Raw genomic sequence first — 15,811 nt, 5'->3', positions numbered from 1 at the left:
GTATTATTATTATCATTATTATTATTATTATTATGGAAAACTGGTGTGGGACATGCATGCACATGGTATTATAAATCAGAATATTTATGTAATACAATGTACTTTATTTCTATAGTCCTTTACAACAACCCAAAAATTGCTTTACAGACACACAGCATTAAAAACACAAAGTAAAACAAATTCATGAAAATACTGATTAAAAACACAAAGGAATACAAAGGGAAAGAAAAGAATAAACAAATGTCGGGGGGAAGCTTATTCCAGAGCCTGGCAACTGAAATGGCCCCACAACTAACTATTTAGTTTATTATTTATATTTATTTAACCACACACAATGATTTTGAAGCTGTTAAATTAGATTAATAATCCTGCCTAGTTCTGCTTTAAGTAAAATATTTATTATAACAACACAAATTTAGGTACTGATCTGACTGATAGGGTGTGTTGATTAGTACCATCAGTGATACATTTACCCGTAAAAGGCGAGTGCTGTGAATCCATAAGGTCGTCACAGGTTACACTTGTTTCCTCATTTGTGGTTAAAACAATGTGTGTTCATATGCACATAGATATGCAGACCTGTATGTAAAACACATACAAACATGAGCGTTCCCTACAAATCGGAGTGCAGTTAAGTCGTGTGGGAACTTTTCGGAAGGTTGAGAACGAACTTGAAAATGCCTGATGAACAGATGCTGTCCTGTGGATGGTGCTCGTGTGAAAACCTGTAGTGTCCTTTTTTTAAAGAACCAAACCACATGGTATGGTTCTTTTAAATATACAAGCGGTGAAGCTGCTCAACGGCTACGGTATCAAAGCAGCAACATTTACACAGAGGCCAATGAGCGGGCGAACCAGAGTTCACTGTGTGATGTTAACACAGTCCAGCTGCTATAATGTTAAAGAGAGGGGAAACATTTGGGCAGCTGATTCACACAGCCCTTGTTCACTCAACTACTACACACAGTGTGCATGTGTGCGTGCATGTGCACTTGTATTTATGTCTTTGTGAGGTCCAAAAAATGCACAAACCTATATTTGTGAGGATATTTTGACTTTGCGGGGACAATTTTGACTTTTAGGCATTTTAGGTTTTAGGGTTTAGGTTGGAATTGGGTCTAAGTTAAGGTTAGGTTAGGGTAAGGGTTAAGTTTAGGCACTTAGTTGTGATGGTTAAGGTTAGGGTAAGGGGCTACAGAATGCATTATGTCTATGATATGTCCTCACTAAGATATAAAAATACATTTTTGTGTGTGTGTGGTTGAGGCAGATGTTAGTTTCCGGTTCAAAGATGGGAAACAATGAGACAGACAGTTTACTCCACAGATATACAGTGGCTCAAGAAAGTATTCAGATCCTTCCCATTTATTACAACACAAAGGTCACTTTGTCTTGTAGGTTTTGAAATGAAATAAATGACCAGTTTGCACATCAATGTACACTCATTTGCTAATCTATTAAATACAATAATTGACTCAATCTTTGCAGAAGCTCCTCAGCAGTTACAGCTCCCAGTCTTCTTTGATTAAGTCTCTACTAGCCTTTAAGAATTAAGGCAGTTTGACTCTTTCATCCTGGAAGATTCTTGGATCTTATACTCACTTATACTTCACAGACGTATAGAGCTTAAGCTTGAGCTTTGTCTGGACCACTCATGGTCAGTAAGAGACTTATCCTGAAGACACTCAAAGACAGAGACACACTCAGAGCGAAGACATTTTGAGACTTGTCCATAAAGACACCCAGAGACCTGTCCTGAAAACATTCAGAGACTTGTCTTGAAGGCAATCAGACAGTTGACCTAATGACACTATAAGATATTTGCAGAGATTTATTTTCCCAAAAGACATTTGGAGACTTGTCCTGTTGCAGGGGTGAAATAAAATACCACAGGGCAGAACAACCACTTGCAATGAGAATGGTCTTCATCACCTTCTTTCCTGGCTTCACACGAGTCTAAAAATCCCAGGTGGGTTTAGGGTCAGTGTCAGCTTCTAGGTCACCTTCCTGACCAGGTCAGCTGGGGTCTCTGAGCGTCAGGTGGACAGTCTCAGAATGTCTCTTTGGGATAAGTATCTTATTTTATTCAGCACAGGTCTGCAAATGTCTTCAGGACAGGTCTCTGTGTTTCTCCAAATGTCTGCAGGTTAGGAAAGATCTCTGAGTGTCGTCAGGACAAGTCTCTTAATGTCTCCCAGACAACTTCAGGACAGGTCTCTGACCTTTTGAAAAGAATCCTCAGAAAATAATTGGCATAATAGGCGATTTCACTGGAAAAGTCCAAGTCCAGTGCAGTAGTTTACCTTCTCTCCACAGGCCGATCAGCCATGCATACACTTACACACACTTAGTGATCACAGCGTGGGCAGAGGCGCTGAAAGTGACTAATGCTTGCCTCCTCAAACATCCACTCTTTCTTCATTTTATAAATATTTTGTTTAAATATTATCCCAGTGTGTGGAAAACAAGGTCTTTACAACTGAGCAAATCTCCTCAGTTACGTGTTTTCTTGCTCTTTTCCTCCTCAAATGTTATTTTTAGACCCAAGTGTGTCTTTGGTCAGTGGAAATGTATACAAGGGCGGGGAGCTGCTGCTCAGTAGAAGACACAGAGAACATGGGAAATGGACTGAAAGTGAGAATCAAAACATACATGTACAATGGCCTTACAGACATCTTCTCTTTTCCTTTCTTTGTATTTAGAACCTGGCTGTCCAAGTTGTAAACTGACACACACACACACACATACACACACATCGATTCAATCTTCCAATTTGTCCTCCTTTTTAGGACAAACACCAGGACATAAATGAAGTCTTAGAGACTTGTCCTGAAGACATTTGTAGACCTGTCCTGCAGACATATAGACGTGTCCTGAAGACACGTAGAGATCTGTCCTTAGACAGGAATTAAAAAAATAAAGACACCAATGTTTCAGTGCTCCAGAAACGTTGGTTCTGTGTGGATAAATAAATAAAAAACTTTAGTGCATTCTCGTGAACTATGGCCGACAGTGTGTTGTGCCTCTCAACATACAAGCTCAACTATCCTCGTCTTTTTTCGCAGTTCTGCAGGAGAAAGTTTGGCAACCACTGCCACGGCAATCAACAAAGTGGTAAAAGTTACCTCTCCATTTAACACTGTTTCCACAGTACTGCACAGAAACATAGGTGTAGGTGTTTGATAGCTTCTGATGTAATTAATGAAGATAACAGGTAGGTTGGACATTCTCCCTGTACTTAGAGTTCCCACACTGCCCCTGGCTCTGCCATTTCAAAAGCTCCCTCTACCTCCAATTTCCTGCTTCGGTTTGTTTATTCCTCTGTCAGAGAGAGGACGTGCATATCGGTGCACGTTGGTGTGGGAGTGGTTGTGCATCTGTTTCTGTGTGTGTGTGTGTGTGTGTGTGTGTAGAGAGAGAGAGGGAGGGAGTCTGCTTCCTCTCCTTGCACAACTTCAAATAAACACACGCAGCTTCCATTGGTCCACTCCACCATGTTTGTCTCTCTCTGTTTATTTTTCTCTTTTCTTCTGACCCCAAAATGCACACCTCCCCCACCCCCTGCTCCCATAATCCACTGCTCTCTTTCACTTCCTCTCCCAAACACATGCCACACTACACTTTAAATAAGGACAATGCGTTCATGAACGCCTCTCAATTCAGTATACACAGTATAATATGATGAGTGAGTGAGTGAGTTCAATTCAATGTAAATACATAATAACTGGTTTATTTATCTGTGTAATTGCATATAAAAACTCTCAATGCCTGGTTTATTTATTCCAAAACTAGTATAACATATATTATAATGAATGTATTTATCTGTAAAATAGTGTCATGAAGCTGTAACAACTAATCAGTATATTAAGATATAATAACCAATTTAGTATGATCAGGATGCAATACCTGGATTTATTCTATATTTCAGTATATGAAAATGTACTATCTATCGTGTTTATCTGTGTAATTCATTTGTAATAACTGGTTTATACACATATACTATACAAAAGTATATAGTGCAGCAATCGCAAATTGCGACTATTCACTTTGTAGAAAAAAGACACTTTATACATAAAGACTGATAATAGCTGTTTCACTTCTCTTAAGATAATATTGGTACATTTATTTATAAAGCCTGACAATATCTGTTTTATTCCTCGTCATATAGGGATATAAAGATGAAAAAACGATGTTATTATCTGTATAATTTGAATTACTCTAGTACTGTGTTCATTTACCTGCAGGACTTAGTCATATAATGATATTTCAAACTGACAGAAATGAATATCTAGTTACCCAGGCTCTTTGTCAAGAGTTGTGTTTTTGTAGCCTGCAGTCGACTCTTAAGTATCCTCTAGTCATGGACTCCTGCGACCAAACACTCTCTCGGAGTGAGAGATGGTGTTTAAAATTCCCATCTCACTGCCAACTCCTAACTTTTCCTGGAATTTTTGGTGTTTAGCTCTGAGAAGTATTTACAAGCACATTGTTTTCACTCTGTTTTGGTGGCATCCGAAAGGTACAATTAATACATCAGACACAGAGGCATCAGAATCATCTGAATCAAAGTGCTGCCGCAACAAATCGCACACAACCTTATGCACTTTCTCTGAAAAAAATAAACAAGTGTCTTCATTCTCTGCCGTGCATGTCTGTGAGTCGTCCCTGACTTACGGGGTCATCTGCTCTGCCACATCATTACAACTTAGGAACATTTGCTTCCCTCAAACTCATGATTGGGTCCAAGGGTTTAGTTCTTGCCTGGACCTGCTTCAGACAAAACTGTGAAAACACAACAGAGTGGAAACACACCATAATGGAACAAACAATTGTTGCTAGGCTTTATTATCCCCAAGTCGAGTGTCTGGGAGAAGGAAATGAGCCGCAGGCTGACACTTAACCATGTGCAAAGCAACAATCAAACACAAAGTGTCTCTCCTTCTTAAACCACACGCACAAGTTCATCCCACAACTCCCTACTATTGCTGTGGTGGTGTATATTGTACTTCAATATGACATTAACTGCAATTCCACATTTCCTGTTGTGAATGTGATGTGATTTAAAGCTTCACTGCCATCAGTTATGCTGATATGAGTCTAATTATCAAAGGATTTCATTGTTTTCCTTGATGATATTAAAATTGAATTTTCTACTAATTTGAATAACGTTACACTTTAAAATGTCGCTGGATACATCAAATGTGAGTAGTTTCATATTGTAATGACGCCCTTGGTTAATCTAAATGAGCTGCAGATCTCACTTAAAGATTTGAATGAACTTTTCCATTTAGCTATACTATAAGACAATATTTAAAATAATAATAATAAATTCCATTTGTACGGCACTTTCCAAAACTAGGTAACAAAGTTAAAACTATAAAATCGGACAGGTAAAGTGCTAATAATATATATAATCAAATAAAATGATTAGCAATTAAGACTGTAATAAGACTATCACTTCCTGGTGTCATTGTTGTCATATGGCTAATATTTTTTGATCTATGTGAATGTTGGTCTCAAAAATTGCATTTATTGATTTTCTTGACATTCACCTTTGATTAATCTGCTCTGACATGAAATGATCTAATCTGTCCTTGTTGAGATGTGTTGTCCACGTGCACACTCTTCTTCCAGCTATGCTGTCGCACAGGTTAGGAAAATACAGAGAGTGGAACTAAATAAAAGTAGAAAATATAAAGAAAAGAGTAAGGTTTGCCATGATGGGCTGGAGGGGAAAAAATAATATGGCACAAGGATTTTCCTGTGGGAAACCGAACTGCTGCTACTGCTGATGCTATTCCTGTCCACAAGTGTCTGATTGAGGATCCACAGATTGCTGGAGGACACATATGACATATGGAATGAATGGAGCTTTGCTATTGACTTAAAACAACAAAAATGTTATAATTTAATTGAATTTGTATAAACACACAGCTTTTTAAAGCAGATAAAGTAAAATACAGTACATAGGGAAATGTAACAGATAAAAATTAAATAGATACAATACAATAAATAAATACAGAAAGAAAATACTACAAGCAATGAAGGATAAGATAAACTAGCACATGATAAAATAATAGGTGCAGTAAAATAGACATTTAGTTCAAAAGCAGACTTGGGTAGAATAAAATAATTTGTGTGAGATCCTGAAGTAAAGAGATTCAAATAAAAGTCAGGTAAGAGCCAGGTTAAAAGGTTAGGTTTTAAGTTTACTTTAAAAAATGTCCACCTTCTCTGCTGACCTCATCTTCAGAAAGATAGTAACCATACCATAGTAATGGAAGGAGGCCTCACCGAATATTTTAGTTCTACTGAAATGACCTGAGGTATCTAACGTCACCACTGACTTGAGGCTTGAGGCAAGGAAAGGAAAAACAGATTTTAGTAACTTAAAAAGTCTCATCTAATAAAAATATATCCCTGACTAATGGCGTATTTCCACCGGCTCTACTCGCCTCGCCTCGGCATGACACGCCACAGTTTAGGTCGCATCTCCACTACAAAAAAGTACCTACTCAACGTGGGCGGAGTCATCACTGCACAGCTGTGTGAAACTGCGGTGACTTTGTTTTACATGCAACACACACACACACACACACAAACAAACGAGTGACTAGTTACTTGTAAAGCACTTGTTTTCAGTGTAACTGAATCAAATCACTAGAATCGGTTAATTCAAAATATTTGTTTAGTACTTCCTCCATGACCGGAGCAAAGACTACGCTGACTCAGTCACTGGACTGAAGCACAGCGGCAGGGTCTGTGATGCCGGTCGTGATCAGCAGTGCTGTCCCTAAATACACCAGACTCCTGGTAGTTGTTGGAGATTAACCCACGTTTTTAGGATTGTTAAGTAGTTTTGACTGATTCACAGTTCGGCAGTGTTCAGCTTGATTTCTGTGTCGGACGTCTCCGGAGCACAGACTCCTACTCCACAGACTACAGCAGCAGGGTTTATGCTGCTCGCTGGCCATGGTGCTGTCCCTAAATACAACAGACTCCTCTGTTAAATATTGAGGTTTCCCTGTTAATTGTTGGAGATTAACCCACGTTTTTAGGATGATTAAGTAGTTTTAACTGATCTACAGTTCGGCACTGTTTACCATCTCATAGTACCTACTGAGCACACTTGGAATCTCGCTGGAGCAGGTACTATTTTTAGTACCTGCTACCAGGTACCAGGTACTATGCTACTTAAACTGTGCCGTGGTGAGGTGAGTAGAGCAGGTGGAAATATGCCATCTTCACTATATGTTTGCCACTTTATCTCATTGTTATACAGTCTTTTCTGACTTGTACAGTATACCGCTAACTCTCCTGCACCAAAGGTTATAACGAAAAGCAGCATTTTAAACTCACGGGGACACCGGAGTTGCAAGTCTAGTGCTGCCTCATTTCATTGTCAGTATGTTTACATGCCCAGTTTAATCAAACTAAGGCCATAGTCTGACTAAGACAGGAAATCAATGCAGAATAGAAAATAGATTTGTCTGGCTGAGTATGTCTGACTCTGCTTCTGTAGGTGGTTGCTGTATCACTCTATAAACTAGTGTGTATTGAATCAGTTTCCTGTTGATCTTTACGTCACAGAAAAACAAACAGCGAGATGGACGGTGAGATGGCTCGTGCTGTGGCTCTGTATGTTTCGTACCTGCCGTACATATTAATTGTGACACAAATCAGATCAAGCATGGCTCTTGTGGTTGCTGTGTTGTCCAAAGAAAGACATGTGATTTCCGACACATTATTTCCAGCATCAGCACTGCAGTTTATACGTCATCCCCTACTTCTGGGTCTAAGGCCGGGGTGGAAATGTTGGTGCATGCGCAAAACACCCAGTCTGACTCCAGTCTGACTAAGCTTATACATGCAGGAGTATTAGGACTATGAATCTCTTTATCCAATTTTAGTCAGACTAACGTATTTAAATTACAATATAGTGAAATTATTGTCTCAGGCCGAGAAAAATCGGACTTTTAACATGCATTTAAACACACTGTGTGAGCTAAAAGATATCCTAGACTTAAGCATGTGTAGATTTTATTAGGTGAGTATTTGGTTTTCCTTGTGCCATCACTAGTAGTCATGTTTTTAGTGAGGGCAAGCATCCATGTCTGAGGCTGCTGTCTGTGTGCCAGTATCTCATACAACCACACTTAAAAAAAAAAAGAAAAATCTGAGTCATTCCCTGAACAGCTTCTTCCATTTGATTTTCCACTTACTTTACGGTAATTAGTCTTGTTTGGTGATAAAACCTCACTATTCCCCCATATAAAGCAAGAAGTAGTGTTCCATCATCGTGAGCAACGGCGAAAACTCCCCTTCACAACAGAAATAGTTGTGAAGGGGAGGTGAGGTGGGAGAGGGAGAGGGAGACATATTCATATGCTGGGTTTATTGGCTTTCCAGTGAGCAAACACACTATTTCTATTTCAGCTTCTCTTTTACCGCTTTCTCTGAGCGTCTCCACAGAGAATCCTCTAACTTCCTCACACTGGCTCTTAACAGGCCGTCACACAGACCGCACCACCGAGGTACAGAGGGAGAGGATAAAGGAGAGGTCACTTGGGTGCCGCCTCTTCCCCTATTTGACCCCTGTCTCTCCTCCCACTCGGGTCACGCCTGTGTCTCCTTTTTGTGTCTTCACCTTCATCTTTGAACTACACTGTCACACTGTTTCAATTCACAGCCACATTGCATGCTACTATTGTGCCTGGATAATGTGTGTGTGAGTGTGGAGGGAAGGAGAGAGCGACACCTCCTCGACCCTGGGATGCCAGGGTGGTGGGGTCAAACAGTTTTAACCAACATGAAATGGATGCGGAACACAAGTGAAACATAGCACTCAGTGTCTGCAGCCTTAAATCCCACGGCTCTTTGAATGCCTCATTCAGGTCAAACACAAGGGAAATGACTTTTTAGGAGGCCCTGCATGGACAACGATGAGAAATAAGATGTAAGGAAGATATCCACTTCAATAGAGAGAACATGAAAATGTTATAGTTATTAGTTGACACTACACATTTTACCCAAGTCTACGCCAACTCCAGCTACCCCAGCCACATAAGCTGTGTTTCGCTGGGTTTAACTTTTCAACTTTTAAAAGTACGGTATGTGTACCCAGCAGCTCTTTTTTTCCTGTTCAATTTGTGGCGCTTTGTCTCAACAAGACGTCAAGCTTTGTATGAGAATAGACTGTGCGTGTTGAAGAAACACAGTCACATTTTTCTGCCGTGACCTGTACGGTAATATTTTACTCTGGTAATATGGATGTATCATAAGAACTGGATAGCGCACCACACCCTCTTCCTTGCAGCCAATTTCTTTTCCCAGTGGCCGCTCGTGGTACTGCAACACAAAATACTAATGCGGCCCAAAAAGCCACAATAGTAAAAGAGACACTTGAAAAGCTGCTCCCAGAAAAATCCTATTTCCTCAAGTGATGCCACATCTGTATATGACATCATACACCATCAGCAGCTGCAGTGACACGGGGCAGATGACAGTGTGGACTGAGGCTGGTTCTTATCTTCACTATCGGTTAAAAAGAAATTCAAATAAGTAAGTAATAAGACAAAATATAACGTTGTAAAAATGTCAAAAAAACTCCCATCGTGCATTTGGCTGTGCATGAACGCACCGAGCAAGTAGACGGCTCGTTCACATAGCTGAGGGGCATTATGAGAGTAACACTACTGTTGGGAGGGGCACCAAAGAATGTTGGGGAAATTGTTGGGGCTGGTTATTTTGGTAAATCTTCTAAATGGAAATGCAAAAAAACATGTACGTACTGTACCAACTCCTGTTTGACAGGAACACTATAGAAGCCCTTTGACCTCTAACAGTCCTGACCTGAACAGGAATACAAAAATGGTTCATCAAAGCGAGGAGGAAAGAAAAAGGGCAACATCTAAAAAGGTGACAGAGATCACAGCTAGGGCTGTGACTATGGCCCCAAATTATGACAAAAACTAACTCATGATGAAATTAGATTTGTGTCAATATTTTCAAACAACACTTTTCAAGAAGCAAAAAAAAAAATATTGATTTAATCATTCAAAAATATTGTATTTTCTTGTTTGTAAATACATTTGACCCAGGATGTGTTCTTTGCGCTCTGGAACTCGTTCCACCCATTGTTGACGGGGAAAACTTCTGGAAAGAGTTCCAGACAGACAGCGACTCCAAGGCCGTGACAACTTCCGGTCCATTGAGCTGTCACTCCAAACCTCCAGCCAATCAGCAGGCATTGATAAAAATCTAATTCCATAAATCATCTCTTCGCCCCGAAGTATGTAACACTATGTTGAACAACAAGTATCCGGATCATTTATATAAGCTTGAAATGACTCATCTTATGCATGTCTTACCATCAGAGCGGTGGATGCAGGTGTGCTGGTTGTCACTGAGGAAAAAGCCGTGTGTGCACTGACACTCGTAGCTCCCCATGGTGTTGACACACACTTGCTGGCATCCGCCATTGTTGTCCAGACACTCGTCCACATCTGTTTGAATGGAGACACACGTAGATCAAAATCAGTCATTGTTAACAAAATGTCTAAAGCTAAAATTTCAGATGTTGCCACAACACTACAATCAATATTTATGTTACATTAATTCTAACTTAAATTAACACTTAAAGTGTTTGTCATGAATCTGCAGCTAAGGCTAAAAGCTAATGAGGCATAAGTGTTTCACTTCACCATATACCTCCATATCAAAGCTTGGTCTGGTGCTTTTTTGTATCCTATGTGGAGATTTTGTGTTGCTGTTTTGTAAGAAAATGTATTGATTTATTGGAGTGTTTCTTTCAGGATTATTTTCCCTGCTACCTCATTACACCACAAACCCTTGTGTTGCTTTGTGTGCTCAGTGTTTTCAACCACTGCCAGCATTTTTTGATTTTCCGTTTAAAGATCAGTTATTTTTACCACCGGCGTTCACTGTTGAAGTCCAAATAAAGTCATAGAAACATCTCTTCTGACAAATATTTGTTCAAAGTTGTGAAAGCTTACAGATACAAACTGTCAGCCACCTAGCCTTTATGGGTCTCTATGCTGGATGTAGCCGGTGTTTGAATATTATTGATACAAATGTAACATTGTAAATTGCATAAATTATATTTGTGTTATTGACACCAAACCATCAACCTTAGACTTAGATGAGTCTAAGTCCAGGTGTAGATCACTGACTGATCTGCTTATATTCAGAGGTCATCTCTGGACACATGTGCATCACACAGAGAGATAGAACGTGTGCACATGTTTCCTTGGCCACACTGAAATTCAGCTGACGCCCCCGGTATGAAAGACTCGGGGCGAAGGAAATGTGTTGTTTATGTTTATTTACATATGTAGAGCGAGGAAGTGAGTTGTGATCGCTGTGGTCAGTGAGACACATGTGCAGAGTCTTTCCTCATGCCAGATGTGAACTGATGAACTCACAGCTGTTCACTTGTGATCAGATGAGCACGGGCACGTGTTAAAAACCAGGTGTGAACAGAGGGCATTTCATTGTCCAGAACCACATGCATACAAGCATTATAAAATTAGAGTGAGTTGTTTTTGTGCACACACCAATTAGTGATAGTAAATTTGACCTCTGCATTCAACCAGTAGTGGACGCACACAAGCTGCACCAGGGGAACAATGGGGAGTTTGATGCCTTGCTCAAGGGTAACCCAAAGCCGACCCTTGGCCCATCCCAGGATTTGAACCAGCAACCCTCTTGTTACAAGTTTAAAGATCTGTGTTTTCTTCAGATCATAAACACTTTGTTTTTTTTAAAAGTCTTCCGAGCAGCTTACAGAACAGACCTTAAACAATAGAACGTGTTTACGATTGGAAGGGACTTCAAACAAGAATCAGAACTGTCTGTTTAGGGAACAAATTGAGCTTAGACACAATGAATCACATTCAATTAAAATGTCATTAAGATTCACATCTTGAATAAATATGACGTGATTTAGCCTTACTTTGTTTATATTTCCATGTTTGTTTGTTTTTCTTCTCTCTTGTTTGTGTAAAAAAAATGTATACTTTGTGTATTGTGCACTAACATACTGTGAAAGAGGAGAGCTGATATAAGACTGTCCTTCTTTCTGATCCCTTTTGGTATTGTTATTTTCATTAGAAAGGATTTGTTATATTTGTTTAATTTGAATGAAATAAACAACTTGCGAGCCAAATCCTTTTCCACTTGGCCATGAGCTGCCCTTTATGAAATTGCAAGACAAGATAGGTTTGTTGGATGTATCTGATGTGTCTCAGTTTATCTAAAGGTCTAATGCGTAACATTCTGCGTCAAGGAAGCATATGTTACACATATACATTTTCATTCAACTGTAATAGAGCATTGATGTTCTGGGCACAGAACCATATCTCACTCCTTGTGTGTATGGAGCCTTTGCTTTAACAGCAAATCCAGCTTAATCCATTTTACATAGAGGTAGGCAGATATTTGCCATTTTAATAATCAGCATATAGCTATTTTTATTTAATTAACCAGCTAATTATTGATTGTTATATACTGTACACATTTACATATTTGCTAAGTCACTAAAGCCGCGCTTCCACCGTGTGGAACAGTTCGGTTTGTTACAGTACGGTATATGCTTCATTTAACAATAGTACCAAAATAATCGTCCCCAGACTCTCCATTTTCCACAATTTGACAAAATTTAGACTTTAGATTTTAAATCCATCCAACTTTACCTTAATTTGCCTTTATACTGCATTAGCATTTCTTCATTAGCAGACTCAACATCTATCAATTTATGGCTCTAAAGATGCAGAATGACCCAGAAAAATGTTGTTTTATAAATGTGCTGCATTAAAATGTTTGTGTCAAAGGGGACAAGCACATTTAAACACATCATGACCTCTTACCTTTAACTAGTTTTCCAAATCTCATGTGGTTGTAGCTTGTAGCTGATCGTCTACAAAAAAATGTCACGATAATGCTAAGAATAACATATGTTTGCCATTGTTAGAGCCATTCTTTGGTTTATGTGTGACCTTGTTTATTTTATGTAATACCTGGAAGCCACAGTAGGTGGCGCTCGGTAGTGTGGGGTGCCAGAAATTGGTAAATAGAATAGCAGGTAATTATTCAGCAGGTGTGCTGCTTACGGAGGAAGCACATTTTATTTTGATAAAACAAGTCATTATAGCCATGATTGTACTTTTACTGTTACTGTTTCTTTACTATTACTGTATCACAACTGAATTGGCAATAAAGTTGTTAAAAAAACAACATCAATAATGTTATTATTATTATTATTATATTGTTATTAATGCATACCAGAGAGCAGTGATTGTTAAATGTATCCTTATAAAAATGTATGGAAGTGTCCACTGTCTCTCTTTGTTATACAAAACCAAGTGTGATGTCACCAATAGGAATCTGAACTCTCATCTGAACCAGTGCCAATGTTGACGTTTTCACCCTTTGGATGACACCAGCTGTCAGTCACCCTAGTGTCCACATTATTACTATTACTGACTATATAAATCAAACGAGAAGGAGAGGCTCATTTTCCCATAGACTTCCATTCAATTGACCTCGTTTTACAACCAGCTCAGTCACCCCCTTGGTGAATATTCAGTATATCTTCCCTTCCAGATTGCATTCATCAAGGAAACCAGACGACTTTGTCCATGTCTGATATAAAGCTTATGTACAAAAACAAATTATCTTTCACTCCATCTCATTCATACATTATAGCACTTACATGTTGTGACACGCTGCTTCCTGCTGTGCAGCGACCTCTCAGATCACACAGTGAAATTAAAAGTATGCGCCACAAGGGAAAAATAAACCTATGCCACTGCAGTAGACATTCAGAGACAGAGAGAGCTGCTCCAAGCTGAATGAAGGGGACACATTGGGCCCAGCTGTGTCCACGCCAAAAGCAAAATAAATAAAGTCAAAATCAAAAAGGAAGAAAGGAACCGACAGGCAAGTGCTCTTTAATCACACTACAATTAGGCAATCTTAAATCAATTAGTGCCTTAACTTGTTGACACAGTGCATCTGGGAGCTGATTGATCGGCTCTCTGCACACTCACGCAATTTTGCTCAGGGTAATTTGTCATCCAGAGCTGGTGGTGAGCACCACAAGGCTCTGAGGTTTCTGGAGTTCATGCTCCAGGTCTGTTCAAAGCCACAACATCCTCAGTCGTTTCCCCCACAGCATGCAAGATAAATGAGCAATAAATTGAGTGTGAACTTTAATGGTGAGACAAACAAGTTCTCTTCAAATAGAGCTGTTGCACTTTGATGGAGACTTATTACCACTTATTTGATGGAGACTTATTACTACAGTTACAGGGGTGGAGGGGCTCAGTGGTTAAGACCGGTACCCTGTGTGCGAAAGACAAGTTTGACTCCACCCCTGGCTGATTGTACTGAATTCCATTGTAAGTTGCTTTGGATAAAAGCATCTGCTAAATGACGTGTAATGTAATGTAGTTAACTCAGTGATTTACATTCCCAAATGCACACAACTTCATAAACTAGTGTTTGTCAAACTGAAGAAATCTGTGTCCTCACCTGAAGACATTCAGTTCTGTTTCAGAAAGAACAAAACAAAAGGGATTTTCTGTTGTGAACTGAATGTGAGTAACTGCATCATCACTTTCAGAGGTCTTCATCTCTAGGCCAAAAGTTCAGGGTTCAAGGTATCTTTTTTATTTGGTTTGCGCAAGTTCATGTGTGTTTCTTGTTGTTGCGTTGTTCTGATGCGAGGCGCTGGTGTGAGGATCACAAGTTACTGGCTCGAGAGTGCTCTCTCCCTGCAGCCTTGATCTGTATTAGTGTTGTGTCACTTGGTCACTTGGTTTCTACCATTTACGTATTTCAAGATATTTGTGTGTGTGCACCACTGTGCAGGGGTGTTCCAGCTCTATGCAGCCATTTCCTATTACTTTGTTCATTTTAGTTGAAGTAGTTGATGATTCTTTCAATCTTTTCTGCAAGCCACAAAACACATAACTGCTGTGATATATAGTATATGTCCCCCTATTTGCAATAAAGATATTTATCCCAAAAAAAAAACAAAGCGAGTCATGCAAAAAGAGAGGAATAGAGTTAATGGTTTGTTAAACCATTAACCAGTAACACAGACAAACAGGGTCTTTTTCATGTAGTTTACTATATAAACCACACTGACGGCACATATGTGTCTGATCATTCACTTCATAACAATCACATTCCACTCTTCAGGCCTTTGAACAGGAATGGTGACGCAAATTAACTGCACTAATGTGCCAATAATTCAGACATTCATGTCCATGTCACTTCTCATTAAACATGAAGCAGTTTAGCAAATAAATTATAATCACCCGACAAATCACAGGAATAGATACTTTACACATTCACAATGATGAGCTGGTCAGTCATTTTATTTAATAAAAAGGAAATAAATAGTACTGGATACAGTCAACACTGATGACGTGCTTCAGGAGCTTGAACTTCACCACTTAACTGATTTCCAACTGAGCAAATGTGCTTATTTCAATATACACGTGTGTCACATTGAATTGCGTCAAGTAGTAGTTCAGTAATTTTTTTACATGATGGGTGCTGTAGGCAGTGTTTCCCAGTGTTTCCCTGGGGGCCCACTTCTTTAAAATGCCAAATTATTATGACCCAAATCACTATATACTGCAAATTGTGACAACAAATTTGTGACTAACTTACAGCCATATCTGTATGTGATTTTAAAATGGTAAACACATCATTTCCAAGAGTTGTTTAGTACATTAGTTCATTTCAAGGTTTGGAAAATTCTGCAAATTTGTTTGGGGGC

The 15,811-nt window shown here is 39.3% G+C and overlaps 1 protein-coding gene across 2 annotated transcripts in view; it reads right to left on the bottom strand.

Annotated features, from left to right (window-relative positions):
• Positions 1 to 15,811, bottom strand: part of scube1 (signal peptide, CUB domain, EGF-like 1) — a 139,579-nt gene that overhangs the window by 90,574 nt on the left and 33,194 nt on the right. For both annotated transcript variants that reach the window (XM_058625065.1, XM_058625066.1), the window contains exon 4: positions 10,371 to 10,505. In XM_058625065.1, coding sequence (XP_058481048.1) covers positions 10,371 to 10,505 — 135 coding nt within the window. The remainder of the gene's footprint in view (positions 1 to 10,370; positions 10,506 to 15,811) is intronic.

The sequence above is a fragment of the Solea solea genome, chromosome 3 (genome assembly GCF_958295425.1).
Source record: "Solea solea chromosome 3, fSolSol10.1, whole genome shotgun sequence".
Taxonomy (NCBI): Eukaryota; Metazoa; Chordata; class Actinopteri; order Pleuronectiformes; family Soleidae; genus Solea; species Solea solea.
This window is presented reverse-complemented; position numbering and strand designations above follow the sequence as displayed.